The 23,248-nt window shown below is 52.9% G+C and overlaps 1 protein-coding gene across 6 annotated transcripts in view; it reads left to right on the top strand.

The window, feature by feature from the left end:
- The first annotated feature begins 4,237 nt into the window (after positions 1-4,237).
- Positions 4,238-23,248, top strand: part of MIER2 (MIER family member 2) — a 36,306-nt gene continuing 17,295 nt past the window's right edge. Inside the window, exons 1-7 of one of the 6 annotated variants that reach the window (XM_054473577.2) lie at positions 4,239-4,295; positions 12,663-12,753; positions 14,351-14,493; positions 20,710-20,835; positions 21,440-21,563; positions 22,098-22,189; positions 23,100-23,169. In XM_054473577.2, coding sequence (XP_054329552.2) covers positions 4,287-4,295; positions 12,663-12,753; positions 14,351-14,493; positions 20,710-20,835; positions 21,440-21,563; positions 22,098-22,189; positions 23,100-23,169 — 655 coding nt within the window. In that variant the 5' untranslated portion in view covers positions 4,239-4,286. The other 5 variants (XM_054473576.2, XM_063658252.1, XM_054473581.2 and 2 more) reach the window with 5 other exon arrangements.

Raw genomic sequence — 23,248 nt, 5'->3', positions numbered from 1 at the left:
CTCCGGCCTCAGCCTCCCGCGTAGCTGGGATTACAGGCGTTCGCTACCACGCCCGGCTGATTTTTGTATTTTCAGTAGAGACGGGGTTTCACCGGGTTGGCCAGGCTGGTCTTGATCTTTTGACCTTGTGATCCGCCCGCCTCGGCCTCCCAAAGTGCTGGAATTACAGGCGTGAGCCACCGCGCCGGGCCTTGTTTGTTTTTTTAAACCTTTCAAAATTTGACTCATGTTTTGTGGCACGGGTTAGGTCTCCAGGAAATAGACTTCGAGACAGAGATTATGTGCAGGAATATTGTGGGGGTTACCCTTGGGGTCAACACCTGTCAGAGAGTGAAGGAAGCAGGGCTGGAGGGAGGGAGGAGAGAGCTGAGATGACCAAGCCTCCTCCAATCCTACAGGAGCTCTGCAGCCTCATGGTTGACGCCAGTTGGTCACAGGTGCCTGGGTCTTTATGGATCTGTACCAACCAGTCGTTGATGTGGGCCGCCCCTCAGAGGGATACTTGACCCTGAGCAGAGGGGGAAGTTAGTGCTTGTGTAGGGGAGGGTTTGATGATGCACCCAGCATCCACCACAGGCCACCCCATGCACTACTCACAGGTCCTCCAGTATCTTGTGAGGCCTCTCTTTTCTAAGGAAAATTTGCAAGAACGACACTGCTTGGGTGAACTACAGCGCCCCCTGCCTCCCCGCCTCGGGGCTGCAATGGATTCATCACCCCCAGCTCCACCACGCAGTCTCCATCTGCTCCAAGAGGTGTAGCGATGTGGTGACCTGGACCCTCATCCCGGGACACCATGCCTCTGTCAAACTTCGGAGCTGCCTGGTGACCATGAAAACCAGGCAGAGAAGAAACAGGGATCCTGGAGTGCAGGCACACACAGGCGTATCTCCTCCAACGTGAGGTGTCCACTCAAACCACTGTGCCACGGCCAGGGGCACCCTCTCCAGCCTCTCCCCTTAAGCTCCCTGCTCAAGATTCATTGCTCTTTATTTTCTGAGTTTTACTTCATTTTATGCTCATGGAATAATTGCAAGAATGAATATAGTAGAACCCCTCCGTACCGGCTGGGTGCAGTGGCTCACGCCTGTAATCCCAGCACTTTGGGAGGCCAAGGTGGGCGGATCACGAGGTCAACAGATCGAGACCATCCTGGCCAACATGGTGAAACCCCATCTCTACTAAAAATACAAAAATTAGCCAAGTGCGGCGCATGCCTGCAGTCCCAGCTACTCCGGAGGCTGAGCCAGGAGAATGGCGTGAACTCAGGAGGTGGAGCTTGCAGGGAGCCAAGATTGTGCCACTGCACTCCAGCCTTGGCGACAGAGCGAGACTCCGTCTCAAAAAAAAAAAAAAAAAAAGATTTACACAGGTTTATCTTTTCTGGCATTAACTTTTTGTTGTTGTTGTTGCTTTTTTGTTTTGTTTTGTTTTGTTTTTGTTTTTGTTTTTGTTTTTTGAGACGGAGTCTTGCTCTGTCGCCCAGGCTGGAATGCAATGGCACCATCTCAGCTTACTGCAACCTCCGCCTCCCAGGTTCAAGCGATTCTCTTGCCTCAGCCTCCCGAGTAGTTGGGACTACAGGTGTGCACCACCACGCCCGGCTAATTTTTTGTATTATTTTAGTAGAGATCAGGTTTCACCATGCTAGCCAGGCTGTTCTTGAACTCCTGACCTCGTGATCTGCCTGCTTCAGCCTCCCAAAGTGCTGGGATTACAGGTGTGAGCCACGGCGCCCAGCCTGTTTTGTTTTGAGATGGAGTTTTGCTCTTGTTGCCCAGGCTGGAGTGTAGTGGCGCGATCTCAGCTCACTGCAACCTCCACCTCCCGGGTTCAAGTGATTCTCCTGCCTCAGCCTCCTGAGCAGCTGGGATTACAGGCACCCGCCACCACGCCCCACTGTGGCATTAACATTTCTGAAGAATACAGTCCCTCTTTTGTTTAACAGAATATTCCTTATTTGGGTTTGTCTGAAATTTCCTCATATGAGTTTCCAGATATGGGTTTCCAGATATGGGTTGTGCATCCCTGGCTGGATTCAGTGATGCCGCGTCCTGCTTTGGACACCACATCCAGGTGCACATGGTGTGCACCTGCCCTTTGCCAGGGATGCTGAGTTTTATCACCTACCCAACAAGTGGCCTCATTTCTCCACTGCGACTAACAGTCTATGGAGACAGACTTTCAGACCTCAAGATATCCTTCACTCTTTTTTTTGAGACAGGTCTCACTCTGTTGCCCAGGCTGGGGTGCAGTGGCACAATCACTGCTCACCGCAGCCTCGACCTCCTGGGCTCAAGAGATCCTCCCACTTCGGCCTCCTGAGTAGCTGGGACTACAGGCACATTATCGTCATGCCCTCTAATGTTTAAAGTTGTTGTTGTTTTTTTTTTTTTTGAAACAGTGTCTCACTCTGTTTCCCAGGCTGGAGTGCAGTGATCTTAGCTCACTGCAACCTCTGCCTTCCCAGGTTCAAGTGATTCTTTTGCCTTAGCCTCCACAGAATAGCTGGGATTATGGGCACTTGCCACCACGCCCAGATAATTTTTGTATTTTTAGTAGAGACAGGGTTTCACCATGTTGCCCAGGCTGGTCTCAAACTCCTGACCTCAAGTGATCCTCCTGCCTCTGTCTCCCCAAGTGTTAGGATTACAGGTGTGAGTCACCATACCAGGCCACAATACCCTTCTCTTCACTCAAGTCCTCATTTGACATCTATGTGATGATTCTTGAAGCCCTCTCCTAAGAGTCTTCCCTGGCTGTGCCAGGCAGACTCAAGCCCCTGTCTTCAGGCCCCTCCACCTGTTACAGCACAGCACCTCACTGTCTTATCTGTTCATGCTTCTCCCTGCTTCACAGGACCTCTGGCTACCCAGCACCCAGTTGAGGACTGCATAAGATATGTGTTTAGTTCACTGAATGACTGAATGAATAATAATAAATGAATAATAAAGGAAGGAACCAACTGTTGCACAAATCAGTGAGGACTCTTCAACACGAGGGCCAGAACCCTCAATCTCAATGATGTAAACCAAAAAAGGAGTGAGGGTAGACCCCACCAGAGTGGTTCTTCTATCTCTTGGTTGGTGAATTCTCAGAGGACTGAGTAATGCTTTTGCATCAGGAATCAAGGCTGGTGCATGTCAAGTTCTCACTATTCATTGGCTGATCACCGGGAAACAGGAATGAGACTCATTCCCTTCTTCCTGGTCCCCCATTCCCTTCCTCCTGGTCCCCAATTCCCTTCTTCCTGGTCTCCAACTCCCTTCTTCCTGGTCTCAATAGGAACCGCCCTCCACTCATTTGCGCAAGCCACACATCTGGAGGCCATCCTTCACTCTCTCCAGCTTCCCTCCATCAGGGAGTCTTGTGGTGTCCACCTTCTCAAGTCTCTCTGCACTCTGGTCCAGGCCCCACAGCTCCCACCTGGCCCCTGCCTCTTCACGCCCCACCCCTGCTTCCTATCCTCTCTCTGCATCGTGCGCCCCGAAGATTCACGGCACTTATCGGTCTCAAATTTAGTGTGGCGAGTCCTTGCCTTCCCATCCTCCACTCTAAACGCCCTGAAGACAGGCGTTAGGGCTGTCTCTTTCAAACCCTCAGGATCAGAACGTGCACGTGTTCCAGAAATGTTCAATCTGCGAAACAATGACGGACTGCAGAGCCAAATGGCCCTGGGGTCAAGCCCACCTCCCTGCCTCCCGCCTTGGGCTCTCCGGCGCGGGGCCGCCGTTTCTAAAACCTCTCCGACTGGTGCGCGTTCGCAAGCTTCCCAATTGGTTCCTCCGCGCGCTAGTTTGCTCATTACGGGTGCGAAAGTGCAGAAAGTTCCAGAACCACGCAGCCCGGACACCAATTCTGGCTCTATCACTGACACTCTGGGTGGCCCGTCGCCCTGGGCCTCAGTTTCCTAGTCTGCAACGCGGGGTATTAACAACGAGCAGCCGAGGGATTGGAGAGGTCACACGGGACCACGTGGTATCCACGCAGGTGTGATTATCAGGAATTCGTATTTTTATGGAATGCAGTTTCCTCCGCCAAGGCCAAGGCCAAGGCCAGGGTCCAACAGAGACGGCCGGGAAAACATCCCAAGCTCGCCAGAAGCCGCCGGCCACGCTCGGCTGCGCGCCCGCGCCCGCGCCCGCGCACCTACTACGCGCCTGGCCCGCTCTCCACCACCTCCAGGCTCCGCCCCCACCCCGCCCTCCAGGCTCCATAGCCAATGAGTGCGCGGCCCCTCATCCGGGGATCCCGGCGCGGCCACCGCCTCCCGCGCACACACGGCCATGGCGGAGGTGAGTGAGCGGGCCGGGGGAGCCGGCCCCCCGCCCCCGCGCGTCCGCGCCCCCCGCCGCCGTGGCTCGGCCTCGCCGTGGGCCCCAGGGACGGAGAGCCCCGCTCTGGAGCTCTGAGGCCGGCCGGGGCGCCTGGCCCGTCCGGGGCCGGAGGGGCGCGGGGCTCCGTCGGCGGCCGCCCCCGGCCCGGCCCGGCCCGGCCCCCCCCCACTCCCCCGGCTGCCACATCGCGGGCTGCAGTGCGCATGCGCGGCGGCGCGGGGCGGGCGGGGGCCGGGGTGGGGGAGGGGAGGGACGCGGGGCGGGGCTGGTGTCGGGGGCCGGTGGGCGCGCGGCCCCGTTCCCGGGTCCGGCTCCGGTTCCCGGCCCCGGCCCGGGCCCCGCGGCGCGCAGGCCTCCCCTCCCGCGCCTTTGCCAACTTTGTCGAGTGCTGGGGCCGCCAGGCGCCCCGCGCTCCCCGTCGGGATCCCGGTGGACCCATCGCGCCTCCGCCGCCCGCGAGCCCCCCGGCGGGGTTGGGTCAGACCCCGGGCGGGATTTGAACTACCGACGCGGACTCGCTTGGCGCAAACTGGGCGCAAGGTGGGTGGGTCTGCCGGGGCCTAGAGAGCGTCGGGACTGATCTCAGCAGAGTTGGACCAGCCTCTCCCGGGCACGAAGTTACTTCTGGAGCCTCCTCCCTCGTCCAGGAAACAAGCCCGGGACCCTTTATCTGAAATGTTTGGGGCCAGCTATATTTTGGAATCCAGAATTTTTCCGATTTGAGGATCTGTGGGATTTTGGACTGTGATGTTTGATCAAACCCACCTGGGACTGTCTAGGATAAGACAACAGATAGCTTCGTGTCAGGTCAAACCGGGAAAGAAGAAACTTTCGCTTTTGGAGCTTTTTTTGATTTTGGAGTGGTGGATGAGCCTGTGTGGACTTGCTTTCACCTTAGAGGGCCCTGGTGAAGATGGAAAGAGATAATGTAGGTGAAGGTGCGGCGGCTGCGAGGTGCTCAGTCAATGGGACTCAGTGCATGACTTCTGTGCGCAGAAGTTACGACAGGCGGGCAGACTCGAGCTGATCCTGTCTCTGGGATAGAGCCCACAGGAAAAGGTGCCCACCCAGCCAGGCACAGCCGCCTCGTGGGAAGCCGGGATTGGAACTGCGGCCTGGCCGTGGTGCCACGTTGCGTGTTTATGTCTTGGCACCACACGAGTGGGCGTTGTGGAAGGCAGGACTGGCCATTCTCTCCCCCGGTGACGGCCTCAGGGGCAGTAACAGGCCCTGTGTTTATGCCAAAGACGGTGTAGGTGTCTCGATGCTAGGCCAGACCCCACCGGCCAGTTCCTTCATCGAGAGTTAGTTCTTCTTGAGACGTTTAGGGAGACTGAGTCCCCATGCAGATGGTGGCTGGCCTCCAGGGTCGGAGGCAGAAGCCGCGTCTCCCAGTGGCCCTGCAGCTACGTGGTAGTCGAATGAGTTGTGCGCCTAGCATCTGGGCAACACACGTGGCCTGACAGGTAGCTCTGTGTCTGGGATGGCACAAGTCAGACTCCCAAGCCAGCCTCGCCCAGAGCTGCCATGTGGCTGTTCTGCCCTGCCCTAGGCTGAGCTCCGTAAATGTGCACAGCAGCTGTGGTCCGGCTGCTCCTGGTAACCCTGTTTTACAGTTTGGGGTGGTGCCCTGTTGAGTGAATTTGATTTGATTTTCTAAGGAGGTCCCGCTCTGTCCTCGGCCGGAGGATCTGGGAGTGAATGGAGCAGACAGGGCCTGTCCTACAGGGATGCAGAGTCTGGTCAGAGAGAGACGTGGGTGGGTTAGGACCAACAAGTATGAGGTGCTGAGCGTGAGGAGCCATGGCAAGCTGTCTGACCACCGGACTTGTTCTGTGTGGTCTTGGGCAGGTTGCCCAGTGACTCAGAACTTCCTTTTCCTCATCTCTGAAATGGGAAGTTTAATGGTCACCCTTCAGAGCTAGGAGGTCTGATGAGGTCCTGCCACAACGGCTTGTACATAGAAGTTGAATCTTGTGAAGTTGACGATATTCCACTGTTTTTATCCGTAAAAGTGGCAATTTGTTAACTTTATAGCACTTGATCAGTACTAGCTACTTTATTATGTATCAGTATCCCAGAATAATCATAAGCACCACAGTGGCAGACGGGAATGCTTCATACTTTTCTCAAGCATACTAGATTAATCTTTTAAAAACCTAAGAGCACCATCTTTTGCTCCTGCCTAAAACCCTCCATGGCTTTTCATGGTTCCTGGGATAAAATGCTCCTCCTTGCTGAGTCCTGCAGCCCTGTGAGGTGGTCCCCACGGATCTGCCCCCTACTCTAGGGCCCTGGGCTCCTGTTTGCTGGTGCACTCTACCCCTTTGGGGGCTGCCAACGATGGTTCCACCTCGACTCAGGACCCCCAGGCCTTCCCTGACCTGCAGTTGCAGAGCCTGTGCGCCCTGTTTTCTCCTCTCAGTACCATACATGCCCACTTGTTTGTTATCTGTGTCCAAAACTAGCAACTCCATGTGGGTGGAGGCAGGTGGAACTTGTTTCTCGGGTTAACCACCACGCCACTGCCTTGCTGAGCCCAGAGTGGGCGCCCAGGGAACATTGGTCAGATGGAGGAGTGGGGTGCTGGGTGGTCCAACAAGCGCCTGGCACTTGAGTTGGTGTGGGTGGGAGGAGGGTCAAGCATGGCTCTTAGGAGGAGGTTGTTCCAGTCACACTGGGGAGAGGTCTTGGGGCATGGGAGAGGTAGGTGCAGCCATCTTGGCGAATGGAACCTGCCACCCTGTCATTTTGGGTTAAGCTTTGAAGGGTGGCCCCTTGTGTTTTCTAGTGCACTCTACACCTGTGGGGGCTGCCCTGGGAGAAGGGCTGGTCTGTGCTCTGCACTCAGGCCTCTGGTGCAGTCTTTATGCTGATTAGCTGGCTGCCGCTTCTGCTGCCTGAAGACCCTGGTGGACGCCTGGGTCTGTGGCCTGTTGTCCTCTGGACCTTGTTTCTGGAACGCTGTTTGCGCTTCCTTTGCTTTTTTTGTTGCCTGGAATACCCTTGGCCTGCTGCCCCTCTTTTTCCTGCTTCCACTGTAACAAAACAGAGGACTTTGTCTTTCCCGGGAGTGAACTCAGAGGGAAACATGCAGAGTGTTCTCAGTGAGTGAAGTAGAGTCCCTGGGAACCTGCTTTGAGAGTAGACTTGCACCTGGACACCAGGCATGGGCAGTGGGAGGAAGAAGATCCATGAAGTCTATATTCCATGGTAAGTTCCAGGAACTCAGAGTCGCCTGGAAATGAACTTGGGGATCCCAGGCTGCTCAGGGCCTCCCTGTTGGTGACCCTTTCTGCTGTTTCCAGCCGCTTCCCTCTTTGCCCCCATCTGCCTTAGCTCTCTTGTTGAATGGCAAGTCAAATAAGGGCCAGATCCTCCTCAGACCCTGCAGACCACCTCTTCTGGGGCCATATGTTACTCCCGGTTACTCGGTGTGGATCTCAAGCCTGCGGGACTGTTGTCAACTCGCCGTCCAGACTGGGGGTCTCATTTGATGTGGTCGCCTGCCCTCCCCTTGTTAGTCAGGCTCCTGGTTGCGGGAGTAGAAAGCCAGCCCCTGACTGAGGCAGGAACCTTTGCCCAGAGAGCCTGTCCTCGACCCCTACCCAGAGGGTCCTAGAGGGGGCCGAGGGTGATTTCAGAGGTCACTTAGGATGCTTTCCCTGTGGCTTTACACTGCGTGTGGCTGTGCAGAGTGGTTGTGGGCTGGTGGCCCCCTGCTGTGTCCTGGAAAGAAGTGATGCCATCTCTGTCGGACCCGGGCCAACCCCAGGGCAAGAGGCATGAGATGCCCCTGCAGCTGCCATGCACTCTGTGCCGCTTGCTTCCAGTCCCCGTGGCCCCTTCCCACTGGGGGCCCTGCTGGCTCTTCCTTCCCTCTGTCTTCTATTTGCCCTCTGCCACCACGGAGCTAAACTTTCTAAAGCTGGATGGGTTGTGTCACTCTCCACTTAGAGCTTGAGGTGCTCCTTGGTCCTTGGCAGCCTTGTTGCCAGAGTCACTCCAGGGCCAGTGGCTGCCCCAGCTCCCTTCCATGGCTTTGCTGTACAGTCGGCCCTTGAACCTCACGGGTTTGAACTGCATGGTCACTTATACGTGGATTTCCTTCCATCTCTGCCACCCCGAGACAGCAAGACCAACCCCTCCTCTTCCTCCTCAGCCTACTCAACGTGAAGATGATGAGGACGAAGACCTTTAGGATGATCCACTTCCACTTAATGAATAGTAAATACACTTTCTCTTTCTTCCAGTTTTCTTAATAACTTTTTCTGTAGTTTACTTTTTTTGTGAGAATACAGTACATAATACAATATATAAAATATGCGTTTATCAACGGTTGATGTTATCAGCAATGCTCCCGACCAACAGGAGGCTATTAATCGAGTTTCGGGGAGTCAGAAGTCATGCATGGGTTTTCACCTGTATGGAGGGTTGGCACCCATAACCCCCGCGTTGTTCAAGGGTCAACTGTACTAGCTGTTGTGCTCCCCAGTAGTGTGACGGGCTGGAAAGGGTTTGCAAGCCGCTGGCCTGAGCTCCACTTTGTAACTGCACCACTTAACCTGCTGTGTGAGCTTGGGTAACTGACTCTGTGTCTTTGAGCTTGTTTCCTTGTTTTTCTTATGAGGGGCATGATTATACAACCTGTGAGGTTGTTTCTTGAGGACCCATGAAGAAGTATTGAAATTCTTACCACACAAGTTTTTAAACTTCATTAAATATTTTAATCTGCTCTTTTTGGCAGCAGCTTTACTGAGGTAGGGTTCATTTACCGTTTTAATGTGTCCAGTTCCGTGGTTGTTAGTGTATTCACCGAGTTGTGCAGCCGCCATCACAGTCAATTTTAGAACATTTTCATCACCCCAAAAGGAACCCCACACCCCTTAGTGGTCACTCCCCAAACCCCAGATCAACCCCCAGCCCCTTTCCACCAGGAATCCATTTTCTGTCTCTACGGATTTGCCTGCTTTAGACATTTGAGATTAAATGAGTCATATGATGCGTGGCCTTTCGTGTCTGGCTGTTTTCAGGAGCATGAGTCTTTCGAGGTACGTCCAAGTGGTAGTGTGTCAGTGCGTCCTTCCTTTGCCCGATTGCTAGTCCTTTGTTTTGTTTTTGTCAGCTGATGGATATTAGGACCCTGACCTGGGTCACATGGTTAAATACTATTTAACTTTTGGAGGAATTGCTGGACTGTTTTCCAAAGTGGCTGCACTATTTTAACATTCCCACCAGCAGGGCACAGTAGAGTTCCAGTTTGTCCATGTTCTTGCCAACACTTGTTACTGTCTTTTTGAGCACAGTTTTTATTCTCTGATTAGGAACTGGTATCGTAGTGTGGACTTTGCTTGCTTTTCCTTGATATCACATTGAGCATGTTTTCCTGTGCTTATTGGCCATTTGTCTGTCCTCTTTGGAGAAATGTCTGTTCAGATCCTTTGCCCATTTTTCAATGGGATTATCCCTTCCTTATTGAGTTTTAAAAGTTCTTTATACTGAGAACAAGTTCCTTATCAGATAGATGATTTTTCAGATATTTTCTCCTATTCTCTCAGTTGTCCTTTCACTTTCTTGATGGCGTCCTTTGAAGCACAAAAGTTTTTAATTTTGGTGAAGTTGTTTATCCATTTGGTTTTTTGGTTTTTTTTTTTGTCACTTGTGATTTTGGTGTCTTATCTAAGAAACCATTGCCAAATCCAAGGTCACAAACTTTTTTCCGCCACATTTTTAGATTCAATCAAAAGGTTACAAATATTTATCCATATATTTTCTCTGAAAAGTTGTATAGTTTTGGCTCCATATTTAAGGCCTTTGATCCATTTTGAGGTAATTTTTGCATATGGTATGAGATAGGGGTCCAACTTCATTCTTTTGCTCATGGATATTCAACTGTCCCAGTACCATTTGTTAAAGACTGTTCATTCCCCAATGGAACTGTTTTGATACCTTTGTTGAAATCCAATTGACTATGAATGTGTGAGTATATTTCTGGATTCTCAGTTCTAGTTCGTTGATCTTTGTGCTGTCCTTATGGCAGTACCACACTGTGTTGATTGCTGTAGCTGTGTGGTGAATTTTGAAATCATGAAGTATTCAAGATTGGGCTGTTTTGGGTACCTTGAGCTTCCATATGCTTTTTGAAATCAGCTCGTGGGTTTCTACAAAGAAGCCAACTGGGGTTCTGATAGAGATGGTGTTGAATTTGTCAGTTGGGGGGGTGTTGCCACCTTAATGTTATCTTCTCAGCCATGAACGTGGGATGCCTTTTCATTCCCTTGGATCTTCCTTTCAACACTGCTTTGTTCACGCAGAGTACTGTACACATTTTACACTTCCCTTGATGCTGTTGTAAATGGAATTGTTCTTTTTATATTTGTTGCTTTTATATAGAAATAAAATTGATTTTTATGTATTGATTTTGTGTACTGCAACCTTGCTGAACTCACTTTAGTTTGAATAGTTTTTTAGATCATGTCACCAGCACCAGCACAGAGATAGTTTTACTTCTTCCTTACCAATCTTTTTTTTTTTTTTTTTTTTTTTGAGATGGAGTCTTGCTGTATCGCCAGGCTGGAGTGCAGTGGCACGATCTCGGCTCACTGCAACCTCCGCCTCCCTGGTTCAAGCAATTCTCCTGCCTCAGCCTTCTGAGTAGCTGGGATTACAGGCACATGCCACAATGCCTGGCTAATTTTTTTGTATTTTTGGTAGAGACAGGGTTTCACCATGTTGGCCAGGCTGGTCTTGAACTCCTGACCTCAAGTCATCCGCCTGCCTGGGCCTCCCAAAGTGCTGGGATTACAGGCGTGAGCCACCGTGCCCGGCTTCCTTACCGATCTTGATTCTTTTTATTTAATGGTTTTACGCTGACTGCACCATCCAGCACTCCATTTAGCATGAGAGGTGAGAGTACACGTTGTTGTGCTCATGGTATGAAGGAGAAAGCAGCCTTTCCCCATTGAGGGCAATGATAAGTATGGGTTTTTCCCCATTGAGGGCAATGATAAGTATGGGTTTTTCCGAGACGCTCTTTGTCAGCTTGAGAAGGAAGCTCCCTTCTGTTCTGAGTTTGTTGGGTATTTTTCATTGTGAAAGTATGTTGGATTTTGTTGGATTGGGTATGTTGAGATGATCCTGTGTTTTGGTTTTTTATTTTATTGATGTGATGTATTATATTAATTGACTTTTGGATGTTAAATCGACCTTGCATCCCTGTGGTAAATCTTACCTGGTCATGGCTTATAACCATCTTTATATGTTGCTGGATTCCGTTTGCTAGTGTTTTGTTGAGGGTTTTGTGTTTATGCACATGAGAGAGATCGTGGCTTGCGGTGGCTCACACCTGTAATCCCAGCACTTTGGGAGGCCGAGGCGGGCAGATCACTTGAGGTCAAAAGTTCGAGACCAGCCTGGGCAACATGGTGAAACCCCCATCTCTAGTAAAAATACAGAAATTAGCTGGGCGTGGTGGTGCGCACGTGTAGTCCTAGCTACTCGGGAGGCTGAGTACTGGGTGACAGAGGTTGCAGTGAGCCGAGATTGCGCCCTGCGCTCCAGCCTGGGCGACAGAGCAAGGCTCTGTCTCAGAAAAAAAAAAAAAGAGAGAGATATTGAACATTGTGATAATGGTAACTTATAATGGTTTTGTTTGCCTTTTTATAAAAAAAAAGTTGAGGTAATTGACAAACCATAAAATATGCCCATTTTAAAGTTTATAATTCATTGATTTTTAGTGTATTCACGGCCATGCAACCATCACCTCTATCTGATTATAAAACATTCTGTCATCCCCAAAAGAAGCCCTGTCCCCGTTAGCAGTCACTCTCCCACTGTCTGTCTCCTTGGCTCCTGGCCCCCACGAGCCCCCGTTCTGTCTGTGGACTGGCCTGTTCTGGACGAGCCCCCATTCTGTCGGTGGACTGGCCTGTTCTGGACGTTTGGTATCAATGGACCCTATGCTGTGGCCGTTGGTGTCTGGCTTCCCTCCCAGCGCATGCTGTTCTTGAGCTTCATCCAGGTTGCAGCGTGGGTCAGGACTGTAGGCCTGTGTGTGGGCAGTTTTCAGTGTCACATGATGCATGACCTGCCCTGGGCGAGAACGCCTCCACCCCGTGAGCGGTCCTTGGGGGGAAGCGGGGCGAGTGGTGGCCACACGCGTGTGCTGCTCCTAGTGCCCCCCAGCCCTCAGAGGCGGAGACAGAGCCCCTTCCCCAGTCACTGGGGACGGGGCTCTGACCAGCGCTTGCTCTTGGCTGCCACACTGTGATGTCCAGCAGCAGGTTTTGAGCCGGCCGAGCTAACCCTGCCTCTCTTCCTTCGCAGGCCTCCTCGCTGGGGAGGCAGAGTCCTCGCGTGGTCTCCTGCCTCGAGCACAGCCTGTGCCCCGGGGAGCCGGGCTTGCAGACAACAGCAGGTACCTCCCTCCCTCCTCCCCCTGCTCAGGTCGCCAAGGCCTTTGTGGCTGAGAGAGGCAGAATGCCTGCTGGGCCTGGCTGAGCTGTGGACCGGGGCACTGGCTTCCAGAGTCCAGGGTGTCCCAGCTCCCACCCGTTCAGATGGAGCTGTGGGGAAGAGTGGTCAGGACTCTGTCTTCCTGCTCTTTAGCAGGGGCAGGGAGCCCAGGCGACCCAAGACCATCCTCAGAGCCCAGCACCCCCAGCAGAGGACCCGGGCACATGCCTGCACCGAGCTGAGGGCTGCCTCATCTTGCCAGGGTGTTGGGAAGGGTTGGCTTGCTGAGGGAGCCGGGGCTGAGAAGGTGGAGGGCGGCGAGACAGGCAGCACCCCGGGTTCCCTGCACCTCCCTGCGCTGCTGCTTGCCTGGTGGGCATCAAGGTCCCATGCTCGCCTGCCAGCCACCTGTGTTGGGCCCACGGGGAGGAGCTGACGCTGTAGGGCAAGGGTCTCTATGACTGTTCTTTCTTCCCCTGGCCGGGCTCCTTCTGCGGGCCAGGTGTAGGGCTGCATCTCTTTCCGGTATCAAACTAGTCCCCACCCCAGTCCCAGAGAAGGCAGTGCCATCCCTGTTTTCCCTCACGTGGCTCCTCCAAGTATGCCGTGGTCACTGAGGGTCCGGGCTTTTCCGTCACGTGGCTCCTCCAAGGATGCCGTGGTCACTGAGGGTCCGGGCGCACCCAGGCAGCTCCAGGTCATTCCCTCACTCTAACGAGGTGCCTGCCGCCGGGGGTCCTCTGTGCCTTGCAGCTGCATGTTCTGTGCATGGGCTGTGTGTGGTGCACACCTGTGTGCCCAGCCATACAGGCTGTGTGGCTGTCCTAGAGGCCTCCTGCCCTGGACTCCCAGGCCCTCAAGCCCCCAGCCTTGGGCTACACTGCTCTGTGTCTGGATTGATTGAGCCCTAGCTATTCCCTTTGTTTGTTTGAAAATTTGACCAATTGGAGAGTAAACATGCCGAGGAATGGTGACACATCCCAGTTCTTTTGGGGAAACCCTGGATCGGATGACAGCCGCCAACTGTTGGGCCATGTACATCGCATGGCTTCTTTATGTGGCCCTGCAGACGGAGCTTAAGGGACTGGCGTTGTCGAGCCCCCATTGGTGTTGTCCCTGCATGCTCCTTGATGCTGTACTGACCTGTGCAGGTGAGGGTTCAGCGTCACCCCTGTTTCAGGAGTCATGGAGCCCAGCGTGAACCCAGCTCCACTGAGTCCTGCTGCTCCTTCCACCCTAAAGAGATGGGTATTGGTCTCTTTCTAGTCCACTTGCTCCCCAAATCCTTGCAGGCTTCTCTGTGTTCAGGAAGACACGCAGTCTCTCAGAAAGAGACACACCCCCCAAAAAAAAATCCTTGGAATTTGTATGTGCAGCTCACCAGCTGTGCTCCTGTGTGCATTAGTCGTGGGGTGTCCTGTTGGGTTCCCTCATGAGGCTGATCCTGGCAGCATGCAGAGGGCCTCATCCTTAGGGCTTCTCCAGGCATCAGTAGTCTCGGCAGGATGGTTGGGACAGGCGAGGCAAGGTGCTCACCTGGGCTGCTGTCTTCTCCCCAGTGGTGTCCATGGGCTCTGGAGACCATCAGTTCAACCTCGCAGAGATCCTGTCACAGAACTACAGTGTTCGGGGGGAGTGCGAGGAGGCCTCGAGGTGCCCAGACAAACCCAAGGAGGAGCTGGAGAAGGACTTCATCTCCCAGGTACTTGGCCAAGGTGATCCTGCCCCTGTGTTGGGTGGAACCCTCCGGGGTAAGCCTCATGATTTTTGTGCAGCTCAGATTCCACATTGGTAAGTGCTAAATTGTACATCTTTTTGCAAAATGCCAGATGCTGTCCTAGTAGCTGAAATTCAGTGTAGACCAGGTCTTTCGTGGGGCTCTTTCAGCAGCACGGTGGTCAAGGATTAAGCCAGCTGCTCTCAAATCTTCTGGTCTCAGAACCTGCTTTGTACTCTTAAAAATTATTGAGAGTTTCAGGCTGGGTGCAGTGGCTCACGCTTGTAATCCCAGCACTTTGGGAGGCTGAGGGGGGCGGATCACCTGAGATCAGGAGTTCAAGACCAGCTTGGCCAACATGGTGAAACCCCATCTCTACTAAGAATACAAAATTGCCGGGCACGGTGGCTCATACCTGTAATCCCAGCACTTTGGGAGGCCGAGGCGGGTGGATCACGAGGTCAGGAGATCGAGACCATCCTGCCTAACACGGTGAAACCCCGTCTCTACTGAAAATACAAAAACAAAATTAGCCGGGCGTGGTGGTGGGCGCCTGTAGTCCCAGCTACTCAGGAGGCTGAGGCGGGAGAATGATGTGAACCCGGGAGGCGGAGCTTGCAGTGAGCTGAGATCGTGCCACTGCACTGCAGCCTGGGTGACACAGCGAGACTCCATCTCCAAAAAAAAAAAAAAAGAATACAAAATTAGCCAGGCGTGGTGGTGCACGTCTATAGTCCCAGCTACTCGGGAGGCTGAGGCAGGAGAATCACTTGAACCTGGGAGGCGGAGGTTGCAGTGAGCCGAGATCACACCATTGCACTCCAGCCTGGGTGACAGAGTGAGACCCTGTCTCAAAAAAAAAAAAAAAAAAAAATTACTCAGAGTTTCAAGGAGCTTTGTTAATGTGCTTTATCTATTGCTTTTTTATTACATGAAAAGTTAAAACTGACATGTAAATTGGCCGGATGCAGTGGCTAATGCCTGTAATCCCAGCACTTTGGGAGGCCGAGGTAGGCGGATCATGAGGTCAGGAGTTTGAGCCTAGCCTGGCCAACATAGTGAAACCCTGTCTCTACTAAAAATACAAAAATTGTTGGGCATGGTGGCTCACGCTTGTAATCCCAGCACTTTGGGAGGCTGAGGCAGTTGATCACCTGAGGTCAGGAGTTCTAGATCAGGCTGGCCAACATGGTGAAACCCCGTCTGTACTAAAAATACAAAAATTAGCCGGGCGTGGTGGCAGGCGCCTGTAATCCCAGCACTCAAAGGGCTGAGGCAGGAGAATCGCTTGAACCCAGGAGGCGGAGGTTGCAGTGAGCTGAGATCAGGCCATCGCACTGTAGCCTGGGGGACAGAGCAAGACTGTGTCTCAAAAAAACAAAAAAAATTGACATGTAAAAATACTTATTCGCTAACTCATTTTAAAATGAGCTGAGATCGTGTCACTGCAGTCCAGCCTGAGTGACACAGTGAGACTCCATCTCAAAAAAAAAAAAAAGAATACAAAATTAGCCAGGCGTGGTGGTGCACGTCTGTAGTCCCAGCTACCCCGGAGGCTGAATAAATCAGTTACATGTTAATATAAATTTTTTTTTTTTTTTTTTTTTTGAGATGGAGTCTCAATCTGTTGCCCAGGCTGGAGTGCAGTGGCGCGATCTCAGCTCACTGCAAGCTCCGCCTTCCGGGTTCAGGTCATTCTCCTACCTCAGCCTCCTGTGTAGCTGGGACTACAGGCGCCCACCACCACACCAGTCTAATTTTTTGTATTTTTAGTAGAGACAGGGTTTCACCGTGTTAGCCAGGATGGTCTCGATCTCCTGACCTTGTGATCCGCCCGCCTTGGCCTCCCAAAGTGCTGGGAATACAGGCGTGAGCCACCGCGCCCCGCCCAAAAGTTAAGTCTTAGAAGAGGTTAGGTGCAGTGGCGCATGCCTGTGGTCCCAGGTACCTGAGAGGTAGGAGGATTGTTCGAGCCCAGGAGGTGGAGGCTAGTGAGCTGTGATTGTGCCACTGCACTCCAGCCCGGCCTAATATAAATATTTTTATGAAAATGAAAAAAAACTGTCCCAAAAGAAAAAAAAATTAGAAGAATGAATTTTTAGTTTTCCATATCTCTTTGAATGTGGAAACAAATATGAAAATCTAGCTTCTGTCTTTTTATTTTTTTGAGATGGAGTCTTGCTCTGTTTCCCAGGCTGGAGTGCAGTGGTGCGATCTTGGCTCACTGCATCCTCCGCCTCCTGAGCTCAAGTGATTCTCCTACCTCAGCCTCCCAAGTAGCTGGGACCACAGGTGCGTGCCACCACGCCCGGCAAATTTTTGTATTTTTAGCAGAGACGGGGTTTCACCATGTTGGCCAGGCTGGTCTCAGACTCTTGACCTTGTGATCTGCCCACCTCGGCCTCCCAAAGTGCTGGATTACAGGCGTGAGCCACCACGCCTGGCCAAGCTTCTGTCTTTAAAACATTTATTTATTTTTTTTTGAGACCGGATCTCACTTTTGCCTAGGCTGGAATGCAGTGGTGCAATCATAGTTTACTGCAGCCTCGAACTCCTGGGCTCAAGGGTTCCTCCTGCCTCAGCCTCCTGAGTAACTGGGACTATAGTCGCACGCCACCACGCCTCACCAACTTTTTAATTTTATTTATTTGTAGAGTTCTTGCTATGTTGCTAGGGTTGGTCTCAAACTGTTGGCCTCAAGCAATTTTTCTGCCTAGGTCTCCCAAAGTGCTGGGAGTATAGGTGTGAGCCACTGTACCTGACCCAGTTTCTGTCTTTTTTTTTTTTTTTTTTTTTTTGCTGGAGACAGAATCTTGCTCTTTTGCCCATACTGGAGTGCAGTGGTGCAATCTGGGCTCACTGCAACCTCTACCTCTTGGGTTCAAGTGATTCTCCTGCCTTAGCCTCCTGAGTAGCTGGGACTACAGGCGCCCACGACCGTGCCTGGCTAACTTGTATTTTTAGTAGAGACGAGGTTTTACCATGTTGGCCAGGCTAGTCTCAAACTCCTGACCTCAAGTTGATCCTGCCACCTTGGCCTCCCAGAATGCTTGGATTACAGGCATGAGCCACGCCTGGCCAGTTTCTGTCGTTTAAGGGAGACATTAATCTATTGTGATAGGCTCTTATGGTTGAAGTACAAATATAGCTTCAACCAGATCTGTTGTTGAAAAAGGTAGGAGTATTTCACAGCTTTTCAGATAATTGTGGGTATTCTTTGATGTTACAGCAAAACCCATCAAGTGATAGTTTTGTAGAGAGTAGTTGTGGAGTGGAATCGGAGACTGTATCAGTGAACCTCATAGGTCAAGAGGCAGAAAGGTCCATGATCAAGGTCCAGCAGAGTGGGTTCTGGTGCCGGCTCTCTTCTTCTGGTGCCGGCCTCACCATGTGAGGCTTGCTGTGTCCTCACATGGTGGACAGAGAACATGAGGGAGCCTTCTGGTGTTTTTCTTAAAAGGACACTAATCCTGTTGGATCAGGGCCCCACCCTCACGGCCTCCTTGAACCTTAATTACCTCTGTAAAGGCCCCATCTCCAAATATAGTCATGTTGGGGGTTAGGGTTGACTGTAACAGTTAATATCACTACCAGCCTTATCATAAGTTTTTTGTTTTTTTGTTTTTTTTTTTTTTTTGAGACAGTCTCACTGTCGCCCAGGCTGGAGTGCAGTGGCACGATCTTGGCTCACTGCAAGCTCCGCCTCCCAGGTTCATGCCATTCTCCTGCCTCAGCCTCCCAAGTAGCTGGGACTACAGGCGCTTGCCACTTCGCCTGGCTAATTTTTTGTATTTTTTTAGTAGAGATGGGGTTTCATCGTGTTCGCCAGGATGGTCTCCATCTCCTGACCTCGTGATCCGCCCGCCTCGGCCTTCCAAAGTGCTGGGATTACAGGCATGAGCCACCGTGCCCGGCCTATAAGTTTTTTAAATATTAGAAATTTGGCAAGTTCATATTTGTCAAACCCAAGTTTTTCAAAATCCTGAGTTTTACCATTGCAGCAGTTATGGTCAGCTGTTTCCTTTGAAGTAACAGCCCCCCTGGCTTGCATACAAGGCAGCGCCTGCCAGGTGCCTGTCTGAGTGGCTATAGTTGGCCAGCATTCTTTCAGGTGAAACGACCAGGAACAGCCTCTTTGTCTCACCACTCGTTCCATGCATGTGGTTCCTTGAAGGAATCACCTCGCTTTGGTATGCAGCAGATGCATTGTGCATGCTTCCCACGCCCTCACAGCACGTGGAAACATCTGCTCAGGGTGAGACTTAACAAAATGCTCACTTTGTCCAGCACCTTTTTTTTTTTTTTTTTGAGACAGAGTGTTGCTCTCGTCACCCAGGCTGGAGTGCAGTAGCATGATCTCGGCTCACTGCAACCTCTGCCTCCTAGGTTCAAGCGATTCTCCCTGGGATTACAGGAACCCACCACCATCCCCAGCTAATGTTTGTATTTTAGTAGAGACAGGGTTTCTCCATGTTAGTTAGGCTGGTCTCAAACTCCTGATCTCGTGATCCGCCTGCCTCAGCCTCCCAAAGTGCTGGGATTACAGGCATGAGCCACCATGCCTGGCTGTCCAGCATCTTCTGAAGTGAAGCTGGGGTGTTTGCTTTTGGTCTGTGAGGAATGTGACAGCAGTGACTTGTGGGCAGGGATGCACTGGCTGCAGCTTCCACGGGCACTGGGCTCTTGCCGGCTGCCAATGCAGCACCATCAGTGCAAGCCTCAATGAAGCCAAAAACGGAAATCACGGCTGAGTGCTCTTAGGAAAGGGTCTTCACCTTGGGCTACTCTGGAGAGGTCCAGGCAGCCCAAGGGCCTCTGGACCACTGTGTCAACCTTCCCGCCTGCATAATCCTGAAGGTAATGGGCATACAGAATCTGTTCTTTCCACAGGGTCCTGTGAGAGAACAAAAGGGGGGAACTCAGTGTAGATGTTTCACCTGGAGAAGGGCTGGGACTAGGCCGGGAGGTTTCTATGTGGACTTGAAGCCCCCAGGATGAGTCTGGGCAGGAGCTGGGGTGGAGGGGAGGCCAGTGCTGACATCTTGAGAGAATGAGAGGGAGTGTTCCGGAAGTTGGAGGCTGAAAGTGACCCACAGGGGTCAGGGTGGAGTCTGAGCAGACAGGACTAGCCTCTGTGGAACAGAGGCTCACACAAGGGAGGACAGAAGGATTTGAAAGCAGCACTGGAGAGTACGACGTTGATAGTTTGCATCGCTTCTTTCCCAGGAATTACATGCCTTATTTCTACTTCTTGTCATATTGCATTGGCTCAGAGCATCAAAACAGTGTTCGTTAATCACAGTGCTCTTGTTCCAGATCGTGATGGGGGCTGCTCTGGTTACTCATTTTTGACCCAGTGTGAATTGACAGCTTCTCCATTATATTGATGAAGCATCCATCTGTTTATGTGGTTTTCTTCTTCTTTTTTATTTTTTATTTTGAGACAGATTCTCATTCTGCCACCCAGGCTGGAGTGCAGTGGTGTGATCTTGGCTCACTGCAACCTCCGCCTCCCGAGTACAAGTGATTCTCGTGCTTCAGCCTCCCGAGTAGCTGAGACTACAGGCGGGTGCCACCAAGCACAGCTAATTTTTGTATTTTTAGTGGAGACGGGATTTCGCCATGTTGCCCAGGCTGGTCTCGAACTCCTAGCCTCAAGTGATCTGCCTGCTGTAGCCTTCCAAAATGCTGGGATTACAGGTGTGAACTACTGTGTCTGGCCTGTTTATGTAGTTTTCTGAGGGTTTTTTTTTTTTTTTTTTTCAAATCAGGAATAGATGTCGGATTTTACCAAATGCCTTTTTCAGATAACTTTTTTCCCCTTTAATATATTGATGTTGAGTTACAATAGTAAATTGCCACGTGTCGCACTATCCTTGTATTCCTATAATTCACCCTGTGTCACACCATCCTTGTATTCCTGTAATTCACCCTGTGCAAGGAGGCATTGTGGGCAGGGTGGTGCCCTCTTCCCTGGCCGGTGACCCCTAGGCTCTGGTGCCTCTCTGAGGGATTGTGAAGGAGCTCTTGGATGAAGGACTGGGCCTGAGGTCTGGCTGGGGAGTGCTGCTATGTGGGGAGTTGCTATGGGTGTGACAGAGTGGCCATGATTGTGGCCAACGAGGCTCAGGCAAGAGGACAGGGACAGGAACCCCCAGAGCAGTCCCTCCTGATGGGGCCTTGTTCCCTTCCCCAACTCAGAGCAACGACATGCCCTTTGATGAGCTGCTTGCGCTCTATGGCTACGAGGCGTCAGACCCCATTTCAGACCGGGAGAGTGAGGGTGGTGACGTGGCCCCGAACCTCCCAGACATGACCCTGGACAAAGTGAGTGAGGGCCCTTCCTGGAACTGGCTCGCAGCTGAAGGTGGGGGGGCCTGGGGCTGCCTCTCTGCAGAGGGGGGTGTTCAGTGAGAGGAGGCACAAAGGCCCCCAGAATAAGTAGAATGTACCTGTGACCACACCCCCGGGGTTGGAATGGCCATGGGTATGGGGCTGGACCCTAGCCTTAACCCCAGGCCACATGTCATTCTGGCTTTGGTGGGTAGAGGGGCACATCGGGGCCTCCCCAGGACTGGTCTCTCTGCCATTCCGTACCCAGAGGTCACAGGTCGAGGCTTGGGTGTTGGGAGCAGGGGAGGGCTGCATTGTAGAAGGTTAAAATCAAATGCACAGGCAGAGAAAGAGCCATGCACTCTGGGCGTGTGCCCAGTGGCAGCTCTAACTGTCTCCAGCTCTGGTGGCTGGGTGTGGGCTCCCACGTGTCTCCGTCCCATCCCCGCTCCCCCCACACTGTGCACCCTCTCCAGAATGGGAATAGCAGCCCCATGTGAGCCTCAGGGCGCTCCCAGTGTCTTTACTGTTGTTATCATTAGTGGTATTGCGAGATTGTTAAACTGTAAAATGTTCTTTACTTTTTTTTTTTTTAAAGGAACAAATAGCGAAGGATTTGCTTTCAGGGGAAGAAGAGGAAGAGACACAGTCATCTGCTGACGACCTCACCCCGTCCGTGACCTCCCACGAGGCCTCCGACCTCTTCCCTAACCGGAGTGGATGTAGGTGACTCTGTCCCCCTACTCCACCGCAGCCAGGCCCCCTGCCAGGCAGTCGTGATGCTTGATGAAGGGTCCTTGGGCTGATGCAGGCCAAGAACTCATCCCAGATGAGGGCGTCTGCCTGGCGGGAAACGTCAGTAGCCCTGGGGATGCTTTGTTCTCCCCCACGCTGGCCAGTGAGCCTGGACTCTCAGAGCGATTTGGTTTAAACAAGTAGGGAACATGTTGGTTCCCCTAGCAGATCCAGGGACAGCATCCCCAGAACCGGCCTCCTTCACAAGCCTCTATGCTGGCTTTCCTGGGAACTGAGGGCTCAGGGCCCAGAGGTGCAGCAGCTGCATAGAAGGGAAGGCCTCTTTCTTCAAAGGTGCATCCCTGGTCCTGGGTCCTGTGCCCATCTGTGTACCCAATGTCTGGCCAGAGAGAGGGTTACGGCCTGGGGATCAGGTGGATGGAGGGTGGGAGTGGAGAGAAGGGGTTGTATAGGCTGCAGGCAGTGGAGACCCTGGGGGACCTGCCTCTGTTTTCCCAAAGCTCGTTTCCTGGCTGATGAAGACAGAGATCCTGGCTCTTCTGCCTCCTCCGACACCGAGGAGGACTCTCTTCCTGCCAACAAATGTAAGAAGGTGCGTGGTTCTGCCGTCTCCCCAACCTGGCATCCCGGCCGTGGTTCTGCCGTATCTCCAACCTGGCATCCTGGCCGTGGCTCTGCCGTCTCCCCAACCTGGCATCCAGGCTGTGGCTCTGCTGTATCCTCAACCTGGCATCCCGACCGTGGCTCTGCTCTCTCCCTAACCTGGCATCCTGGCCGTGGCTCTGCCGTGTCCCCACCCTGGCATCCCGGCTGTGGTTCTACCATCTCCCCAGCCTGGCATCCTGGCCGTGGTTCTGCCGTGTCCCCACCCTGGCATCCCGGCCGTGGTTCTACCATCTCCCCAGCCTGGCATCCCGGCCGTGGTTCTACCATCTCCCCAGCCTGGCATCCTGGCCGTGGTTCTACCATCTCCCCAACCTAGCATCCCAGCCGTGGCTCTGCCGTGTCCCCAACCTGGCATCCCAGCCGTGGCTCTGCTGTGTCCCCAACCTGGCATCCCGCCCATGGCTCTGCCCTCTCCCCAACCTGGTATCTTGGCCGCAGTAGCCGCAGCTGGGTCCTGCTGAGCCCTCTCCCTGGGTTTGCGCCCCTTCTCAGAGGAGGGACATGCTGCTCGACTCCAGGGTGGGCTGGGACCGGCCACAGGTGCTTTGGACCGGAGCCTGGGCCCCTGCTGCTGACCCAGAGTGTTTGTCCTCCGACATCCTGTCTGGGCCTCTGCCAGGCCGGGCGTCAGGACACAGCCTCACCCTTCACACACCCAGGCCTCTGCCTCCCACCCTCAGACCCCAGAACTGGGCATCAGCAGGTAGATGGCACAGATGGGTCTGGGGTCTGGATAGTGGCCCCTCCACGTAAGCCTGCCACAGCACGCTGCAGCCAGCCTCCCGCCTGGCCTAGATGCTCCTCGGTGTCCTGATTCCCAGGCCCTTGCTTTGCAGGAGATCATGGTGGGACCTCAGTTCCAAGCTGACCTCAGCAACCTGCACTTGAACCGGCACTGTGAGAAGAGTAAGTAGGGCTTGGGGAGAGGAGGCGAAACCCACTTCTGCAGGGGAGTGGCCTGGCTGGACGTCAGATCCTTGGACAG

This window comes from Pongo pygmaeus, chromosome 20 (assembly GCF_028885625.2).
Source record: "Pongo pygmaeus isolate AG05252 chromosome 20, NHGRI_mPonPyg2-v2.0_pri, whole genome shotgun sequence".
NCBI classification, from domain to species: Eukaryota; Metazoa; Chordata; class Mammalia; order Primates; family Hominidae; genus Pongo; species Pongo pygmaeus.
The sequence above is the reverse complement of the archived record's forward strand: the minus strand, read 5'-3'. Positions and strand labels throughout refer to the sequence as shown.